Source organism: Ursus arctos, chromosome X, assembly GCF_023065955.2.
Source record: "Ursus arctos isolate Adak ecotype North America chromosome X, UrsArc2.0, whole genome shotgun sequence".
Taxonomy (NCBI): Eukaryota; Metazoa; Chordata; class Mammalia; order Carnivora; family Ursidae; genus Ursus; species Ursus arctos.
This window is the reverse complement of record NC_079873.1, coordinates 120,567,557-120,577,170: the sequence shown is the minus strand read 5'-3', so window position 1 is coordinate 120,577,170 and position 9,614 is coordinate 120,567,557. Positions and strand designations below refer to the sequence as shown.

At 40.7% G+C, this 9,614-nt stretch overlaps 1 protein-coding gene across 7 annotated transcripts in view; it reads right to left on the bottom strand.

The window, feature by feature from the left end:
- The window catches only part of MBNL3 (muscleblind like splicing regulator 3), a 107,310-nt gene that overhangs the window by 8,774 nt on the left and 88,922 nt on the right, over positions 1 to 9,614 (bottom strand). For 2 of the 7 annotated variants that reach the window (XM_048213627.2, XM_026520607.4), the window contains exons 5-9: positions 9,002 to 9,238; positions 5,764 to 5,914; positions 4,240 to 4,275; positions 1,410 to 1,504; positions 359 to 432 (exon numbers count right to left, since the gene is read on the bottom strand). In XM_048213627.2, the coding sequence (XP_048069584.1) occupies positions 376 to 432; positions 1,410 to 1,504; positions 4,240 to 4,275; positions 5,764 to 5,914; positions 9,002 to 9,238 (576 nt within the window). In that variant the 3' untranslated portion in view covers positions 359 to 375. The remainder of the gene's footprint in view (positions 1 to 358; positions 433 to 1,409; positions 1,505 to 4,239; positions 4,276 to 5,763; positions 5,915 to 9,001; positions 9,239 to 9,614) is intronic. The other 5 variants (XM_057315085.1, XM_057315080.1, XR_008960379.1 and 2 more) reach the window with 5 other exon arrangements.

The following is a 9,614-nucleotide window of genomic DNA, read 5'->3' as shown; positions in this document are numbered from 1 at the left end:
TTGCTTTACTTCAACAACAACAACAAAAATGAAGCTAGAAAAGTGTTAAGGAATTAATATTCAAATGTGATCTGTGCCTTGGGCTGACAACTTACGCTCCTTTAATAACAGGAAAACATTTCAGAATTGGTAAGCTCATTGGGAAAACACAGTACCGACTGTGATTTTTTTACAGAAAAAATTGCATATTTGCTCTCCACATTTCAATTTGGAAAATTTGGAATGCTTAACTCAAGCTCTAAGTTATAAGCAATGCCTATTAGTGAAAATATTTACCAAAGCCTTTAGCAAATGCAATTGTGTAAATAAAAGATATAATCTATAAATATTATTCATATTAATACTTAAAGAAACTTACTGTTCTACTGGTAACTTCTACATCTGTGAAACAAACATGCTGCTATTCAGTTCATCTATTGATAATGGGGGTATCTATAGTAGTAAAAAAGATTTTAGATTAAAATAGTTTCTTGAGAGAATCCCATTTATTTGTTCACTGTTTGGACATGGCAATTAAAAAGCATAATCAATTTCACAGAAAAATTGAGACATATTAACCATATCCACTAATAGTTAATTTTGCAAAGCACAGATTAGAATGTGGCTTATTCCCCCAGCGGATTAATGCTCTATGTGCTGTGTGGTTATTACACTTGTAATTGAAGCAGCTGTGGAATGTGCAGCCTTAAAGCATGGTTACCACCTTAATAAGGCAAAACAGCCCTCGAGTTACACAATGATTGTTGTATGTATCTCATGACAATTTCGAGACTCTCCCCCAATTTAAACTTTGTCTTGGGAGTCCGCCTATAAATACCTAAAGCAAATGAAAATCACAACACAGGCACATCTAATGTCCATGTGAGAGCTCTGATGTCATCGCTGAGTGTCACCGAGTGTCAGAGTGTCGGTGTGACATCTCTGATGTCATCACAGGGTAATGATAAGGATATCTATGCCCTGGAAAGAAGTGTGTTATTTGGCTTTCTTTCCAGCAGATCTGAAGGTAACAGGTGATGATAGTACCAAGTGCAAGTTCAAACGCAATAACCAAAACAATGGCAGTAAAATAAAATAAATTCTTCTCTTGACCAATGAGGAAGCATTTAAGGAGTACTTAGTATATGTGTTTGAGGATTGGTGTGACAGCAGCAATTGCGAATAGAGCATATGAAGAGTGACCTCTGGGAACTGATTAAAAATGAGAAAACTGCTGATTCATCTCAGGATGGGTGGCAGATATACCCCTCTAGAAGATACGCAGAAACAAAAATTCTCAATGTGACGACTGCTTAAGAAACACACAGGAATACAGATCACTGTCTCTCGCCAATCCCAAAGGCATATACTGTGCCTTACCAACACAAGGTAGTTATCTAGGTCCAAACAGGTAAAATAAATGGCCAAACCTGATTGCCTGTAGCTGTTGCAGCGAAGGGAACGCTGGTGGCAGGTGTTGTGGCTGCAGACATAGTGGTAGGAGTTGCGCCGTGCATCATGGGCACTTTCAGTAGGAAACCATGGAAGCAACACACGGGAGGGTGGAGAATTTACGCAACCGTGACAGACACGATGGGATGGGGCGTGGTAGGTACCACAGCAACAAGCCATGTGACATCATCATAATGGACACACCGGGGTGCAACATGCAATCACAGTCAGTGCAAAGCAACACAGCGTGGAAGGGGGGGAAATTTAAAAAGAGAAAAGGGGAGAGCCAATTATAGTTACCATTAAGGAAAATGGAATCATTCTCAACAGCTAGTTGTTTAGCAGAATCCCACTATACAGTTGACTTAAAAAGGCCAAATTTTCAGAAGGGGTTACGATGAGCGCATAAAACAAAAGCTGATTTTACCAAGGCTATCTATCGGAATACCTCGTCGAGCAGACAAGCGATTGGGATGCACATTTGAAATGTGAGTGGGGAAGTGTGAATTGGTGCTCGCGTTCACTAACTTAGAGACCTGAGTATCGTCACTACATTGGCAGGTGCAGAGAGACAGTTCCAGGTATACTTACCTGATCTACATGCAAAAAAAAAAAAAAAAAAAAGGCAGTTTGATTGGTGGGTAGATGGTGGGGGAGCAGATATGAAGAATACAGTGGACTATGCATGCAGGGTTTTAAGTACACCTCTAGCAAATCCCTGGGAAATCTAGGCTGTTTTTGTCAAACACATGGGATGTTTCCCAGTAAATATCCGACAAAATCTCGTCTTCACCGCAATTATTAAAGTGACGACTGTAGGGCTAGCAGCTGTCACATCTCTTTCAGGATATTTTCTTTTTGCCTTTTCTAGTTTCTATCTCAATTTAAAAGCTTTGGGGATCGTTTTCTCATTTCTAACTCATTTTGGAAAGCAAACTAAGGAATTAATGTGTGAATGGTACGGCGCAAATGGCGAGTGTGCATATATAATAATTTATGTCTACATCCACTGAATTCAGATTTTTCTGAAAGTCTGCAGAGAAAGTAAATGGCCTGGAGAGAGGAAAATCAATATACACGATGTCACAGAAACCACAAATGTACCCCAAGTGGGGATGAACAGAAATCCAGTGGTTACCCCTTAAGTGTATCTCCAGTTAGCCGGTACCTATAGACCTCCCTTAGTGTATCGCCCGCCGATTCTAAAAACACTCTTGCTTTCCCTTTCAGAGTACAGCAAGTATACAGGAAGCAGTGCCCCTGAAGCATGCAGTTGGCATTCCGACACAGAGCTCTTAGGTGGAAAGACAGGGGAGAAGAGTCACAGAATATGAAGGCAGACACATTTCACCAGCTGGCAGAAGTCTGATATAATCATATGCGTGTTGATGCTCTTGTCAGTATCAGTGGACATGTTTTACTTCCTACAGGGGATAGCCAATCCCTCCATAACACAGGCCCCACCTCCATGGCCAGGGTCACCCCCTGCTATGTTTGTGAGTGCTACTACTGTGTGGATGTCATTTTGACCTTTGGTTTTATTTCAATAAACCTGTTTGTCCCTTTTGGGTTCTGCATCTACTCTGGTCAATCAACAGGACAGAGGTCAGGCTGTGGCAAACTCTCAAAAAGGATGAAAAGCACTGGAATGATAGGACATGGTGGGGTGGGGGGGTGCGGTGGGACCATTCCTCCCTGTATCAAACGGAGCTCTTGCCCCCCTGGTCTGTGCCCATGGACTGGAGGAGTTGAGAACTCCTACGATGGAAACAAGTCACTTTCTTGTCTTCTTCAGTGTTTGTGACGTAAAGATCGTCTTGAGATGGCTACTAGATTGTATTGGTGACTGATCAAAGGATCGGTGGGTAAGCGATTGTTAAGAATCACATATCCCCAAAGAGTCATTTTGAAAGGATTCTGTTGTGCCTGGTTCCCATGCGCCTGGCACTTCATTCCAGAACATTACAGAAGGCCCTAGCTTTGCCTAACTCATCCTTTGTCAACACAGAGTATTGAATGATTTAGATCTTCTGGGTAACTTTGGTGGGGGGAGGGGGGAAAACTGTTCTGTTGTACTTTATGAATTACGTGTTAGAAAGCAACAGATGTAAAGCTAAGAACAAAACTGCCCCTTCTGGCTGCCTAAGGAAATGTTTCAAAATATTTCGGCTGCAATTTTTAGGATGAAAGGGGAGAAATGGCAGGGTCAGTATTTGGCATTTGGCCCCAGTGGCGACCACCTAGGACTCAAGAGCATAGCACTGTTGTCATTCCACAGAGATGTGAAACAGACAGCACCCTATTAAATCTTCAGTATTCAGAAAATGTCTAAAGAGTGCTAAAATATCAGCTTTAAAATACAAAAGTGCAGAATTCTCTTATTTTCTTCTTATTCGAGACAAAGTACCCTAACCTGCTCGCACTTAGGCATGCAACTGGTTTTCTAGGGTATCTGTACTTGGAAATTATTCCAATTACGGCATCTCTCCATGATAATAGGAGGAGAGGGAAGGGCAAGGTCTGATAGCCACAGTGGTGCAACTGGAGTGAGAAAGTTTAAGTACCTTCTTGAAACTTGTCATAAATATGCTCAGCCTTCCTAGAGCAAAGGCAGACCACAATAACAGTTCCAAGCTTCTTTGCTTTGTCTGTTTTCTCTCCTCTTTGTGCCCTATTTCCAAACGCCCCTTCCTTTCAAGCTGGTGGCCCATGAACCACATCACCCAGTCCCTCACCGCTTTCACAGTCATGACAGAAAAACACTTTTTTTCGGATTAGAAAAAGTGAGAATGTTTGTACAGAACCTACCAACACTTGAAGCGGGTGCCATGCACAGTATTGGCCCTGTACACCATGCAGAAAAGCGTGAAAAGGAAAGGGGAGATATATCATTATTAAATCTTTATGGAGAGAAATCACTTTTAACTAGAAAGATATTCCTTGCAATATTAATTAATGAGCACATGCAAATCCAGTAAACTCCCATGCTTAACAATTACAGCTTAGTTTTAAGCTCCCCAACCCAGGTAATCAAAGTAATTCTTGGATTCTTAGGTATAAAACTGAACGTTAATTCTTCTTTAAAGGAATTAACTTACTTAAATCGCATTTTTATTTTGGACACCTATTACCACAGCCTCGTCCACCTCTCAACCGTGAACTTGACTATGAACATAGGGCAAATAGACTTTTCATTAAGAGGGGGTGCTCAGCCCGACAGGTTTTAATTTTGCTATTAATTAAGGGGAAAGTGATTCTTCTGACATTTTGCTCCTCAATCTAGACTTTAAACTAGGCATATCCAGCAAAAAAAGTCTAAAAATTGTAAAAATTCTGTTTTTTAAATAAAGAACTACTGTGGTTAGTGACTAAAGACTGATTTTCTATGGCTTCTTTCTAAATTAATTAGCTGATTTATTAAGTAACAAAATGGGTGTTTTCAAGTGTAGGTATATAATACCATGTGTTTAGTATGTTTATGTAATCAATAAGGTTCTCTAGACTAATATTAAAGATGTCAGTTTCCTTTAATAATAGTTTCCAAACTGGGGCATTTATGATACTGGTAAAAAAAAAAAAAATCTGTACTCCCAGTGGTTAGTATTTTCAATTTATTCCTAAGAGACTATATGCTCATTCTTAAAGTACTGAACCACAGGAAGAAAAGTATTTCCCCTCATATATGATATTTATTTGGACAAAATTTTCTATTCAATTTGGTACAAAACTGTTAGGCTATTACATACATTTGAATGTAGAAGGTAATGAAATCTTGCATCGTATCAGGAAAATATGATAAACTGCTTTATTTGTTATATTAACTGGTATAAGAGTTAAAGGCTAAAAGTATGTGAGATATATATATATGTATATATCTCCATACATACACATACACACACTATACCGTCTTATAACTACACTGTAAGTTCAAGGGTAGTTTTATTTTAACTACCTTTGGCATATCGAAGATACGCAGGTTACGTATTTTTGCAATGCTGAAGCTGGGAAACATTTTTTTTTTTGAGGGGTGACCAGTGTCTTTTCAAGGGATACCTAAGAGTCAAGGAATTAGTTTGAGACTGAACCAAGTGAAACAATCATCAGAAGCAACAACTAAGAAATGCTAAAAAGTTTTTCCTCGTTTGATTTCCAGCCATTACTTTTAAGGAGTCACAGAAACATTTGCTTCTATAGACCGGCAGATCAAGTGTCACGGCCTTGTTTTACTTCCAACCCAAACACCCGTCGACAGTGCTCGCAGAAAAGCTCTTCGGCAGCTGGCGCACATTTACAGCATCGCTAGACTCGCGCGGCCCAGAGCCCTGTTCTCACCTGCCGGGATAAACGTCGGCTGTGGGAGCTGCAGGTTAGCCAGAGCCTGCTGGCAGTGGAAAACACTGGGGTTAAAGACCGGAGTGGCACCATTGGTCTTTTCAAGGGCCGATCTCTTTGGTATCAGTTGAAGCATGCCAGGCTGGAGGGCCTGTGAGGGAGGGAGGGATTAATAAATAGGACCAGAGAAAGTAAAAAATGTACTCAAAGCGAGCAAGCAGCAGTTAGATAAGCTATGGCCCAGGAACCCTTTGCCGGGGAAGCCTATCCACTGAGCAATGGACTAGATGAGTACTGAGTCCCAAACGGGAAATAAACATACAGGGGAAAGACCTCCCCCCCCCCAATTTTCAACTTCACTCATTCAGGCAAATAAAAAGGGGCCATCTGAGCAAGAGGGGACCCGAAGCTTAATAGCAAATAATCATTTAAAATTAACATCTCGGGGATGTTCATCCAGGAATCTATTACAATGAGATGAGCGGAAGCAACAGGATTTGCCCTCATATATGAGCTAAGATCCTAGCACGGACCTAGGAGATCAATGGCACGTAGGTGATAAAACGGACGTCGGGAGGTCAGAGTCTGATACTGTAGCTCCATAGAACAAAATGCAATGTATAGAAGGACTTCAGGTCCAAATCCCGTCACTGTGCCTCTCCCAACTAACATGTAAGGGGAAAGCAAATAAATTCTTTTCTTCCCCACCTCCCGCCTCACCCAGATAACAGACAGCAAAATGCGTGCAATTCGCATTTATAGATGCTCGCTGTGCATTTCAGGATGTATCACTGGCTTCATTAAGTCCTTGTCAGGTTTAATTCTAAAATGCATTAGAATTTAAAATCCTTCTTTCATGTCTACGCTTCTTTCAAAATCCCACTGTGCTTATAATACTCAGTCAAATTTGTTCCTGGATCAGATTCACTGGAGAAGTTTGACATGACTTTTTACATTTTTTTTTTTGTCAGCAAATTACACGTGACTTAAAAAACATGTCCCAGCGACAAGAATTAGGTATGCTCCAAATTCTTAAGGAGACAGGAACACTTGTGCTGAGTGACTAGCATTCCACATGCCAATAAGGGGGCAAGCCGTGACCTCCTTTTTCCTGTGGATCACAAAGTCTAAAGGTATCTCTATTTTCCTTTAGGAGCTAAATATTTACCCTTCACGTCTTTTGCTTTTAAATGCATACAAACTACTTTCAGTGAAGTCAGACTGAGCTACGCACATGAACATGAAGAAGGTAAAAAAAAAAATCTCTCTTTTACGAAGCATTTCACCTCTGAATCTTTAAAATATAGAAAACTTACATTTCTTTTTTTATGCCTAGCTTCTTTTATTTATTTTTTAAATTTATTTTTAAAATTTAAATTCAATTAATTAACATACAATGTTTTATTGGTTTCAGAGGTAGAGGTCAGTGATTCGTCAGTCTTATATAACACCCAGTGCTCATTATATCACCTGCCCTCCTTAATGCCCATCGCCCAGTTACCCCATCCCTCCACCCCCTCCAGCAACCCTCAGTTTGTTTCCTATGATTAAGAGTCTCTTATGATTTGTCTCCCTCTCTGGTTTTGTCTTGTTTTATTTTTCCCTCTTTTCCCCTATGATCCTCTGCCTTGTTTCTTAAATTCCACATATGAGTGAGATCATATGATAATTGTCTTCCTCTGATTGACTTATTTTGCTTAGCGTAATACCCTCTAGTTTCATCCACGTCATTGCAAAAGGCAAGATTCATTTTTCTGATGGCTGAGTAGTATTCCAGAAAGCTTACGTTTCCTCAAGAAGCCTCCTTTATTCGATCTTACCTCAAACCAATTCCGGTGGCCAATCTGATCTTACCGCTAAGATTCTGCTCTGATCAGTTACTCAGAAAGGAATTTTATTGATACCCACAAGTACCAAACGAAGGCCTTCCAGGTAATAAATAGTTAACTCTACACGGAAATTTGGGGCTGACATATATGTCTTCTACCAAACACACCCAAGTCATGAGAAATGGACACGTACATATGAAGGCCCCATGACTGAGCACGGAACAGGTGCCCAATGGCATAAGCAAGCCATTCTTTGTACATCCCAGGCATATGAGAGCCTTTCTTTTTAGGGGGCTACTGTATTCCTCCTCTCTATCATAGGCCCACACTGCTTCTGCACTCCATGCCACCAACAGAAGTGATCAAAGAATTGGAGGTTTCAAACCTGAACTGAACATTTTGGAGACCTTGTTATTTTCATAGCTTAAAATCCCTTCATTCAAAAGAATTTAAGACAAAAATCACTTGAAGTCTTTTTAGAATTCATCAACAGATCGATTTCCAGATCAAGGGAGAATTGGTGCTGCGTCCTTCCATCTATACCCCTGGGAAAAGTTTGGAAAAAATTTGGAGTATTTGCCTTATTAGTAAAAAGACACGAGAGCCCCACTCCAATGGAATAGGGACTGACTTATTTTGCGTAATGAAGTAAGTGTAAGTTCCAGTGATAGCAAGGTAGATTTCGACTCAATGTGAGGAAAACCTTTACAAAAAGGGATGTTTGAAAATAAATGCATCTCTTTTAGGAAGAGGTAAGTTCCTGTTATGGGCTTCAGGGTCATGTGGGTGGGTATTCCCCCCCTTTCCACGGCCAGGAAACATGAGGTTTCCTCAGGGTTTGGTCCCTTACTGGGATTATTATACCCTATGACACGAGGAAAGGCCCACTTCAAAAAAAGAAATCGCAAGTCACTTATCAAAGTCACAGACAGCTATGAGCAACTTAAGTGACTCTAATTTTCCTATTTCTCAACCCATCACACTGGAGCATTTTGCGTATATTTTCCCTGCCTCCTACCTTACTAGCAAACTGTCCGCGAAGGTGGCTCGCGGGGCCGAGAGGTAGCTTTCTGCCTTTGTCGATTATTAGGATTACTTAGGCTATCAAACCCACTCAAAAATAATTTCCTGTTTAAATGATATAATTTAGTCTTCCTCTAAAGATGGGAAAAAAGAAGCACGGTCAATGAAAATCGTTACTAAAGCTTTGAAACGATTATCTCGAGAAAATTTCAGTGAATGAAGCAGAATACATAGGTTCTCTCTTTTCCAGCTTATAACCCTGGCTATTCATAGTACGATCCATTCCTGACTAGCCAAGATCATGGGTACAAGGATATTTGACAAGTTGGGGGATATACTATCATATACCCGCAACAGGCCACAGCACCCGACTCCCTCTTACTTACCATAGCGGCGGCAGCTGAGTGGTTCATCTGGTGATGAGCTGCCCTGAGTTTGGCTTGTAAGTGTGCAGGAGGATGAAAGTACCTGCACTTCTCCCGGGTGCATCGCCCCTTGATGTAATCCATGCAGATCGTCACGGTATTATCACTTGCCTCAATCATGGAAACATCCGTAGGGTGAGCATAGCGACAGTCGTTCTCACCACGGGTACAATTTCCACGCTGGAATTCTCGGCAAACCTTAAATTAAAAAAAAATTAAAAAAACACATCACGCTGATGTCTGGAAGGTGATTAGCTTTTGTTTATTTTGCCAGCGAATGCAAGAGCTGTAGTCTACATGATTTTGTCATCTATTTAGGAAATATCTACTCCTAGGAAAAAATACTCCGCTCCCTCCGAAGGAAAGTTGTCTATTTTCCTTACGTTGAAATAAAAGTGCTTAGAAGTATTGTGGAAAACCACTTTATAATCTTCCAGTTCATTCACAGACTGAAGTGTAATTAGCCAAATTTGCAAGAGGGGGGCTGTTTTGCTCAAGTCCAAGATGAGTCTTTATCTCAGAGCTGTGCAGTTTTCCCTCCAAAGTCGTGGATCACGACTGAGCTCCGTGTACA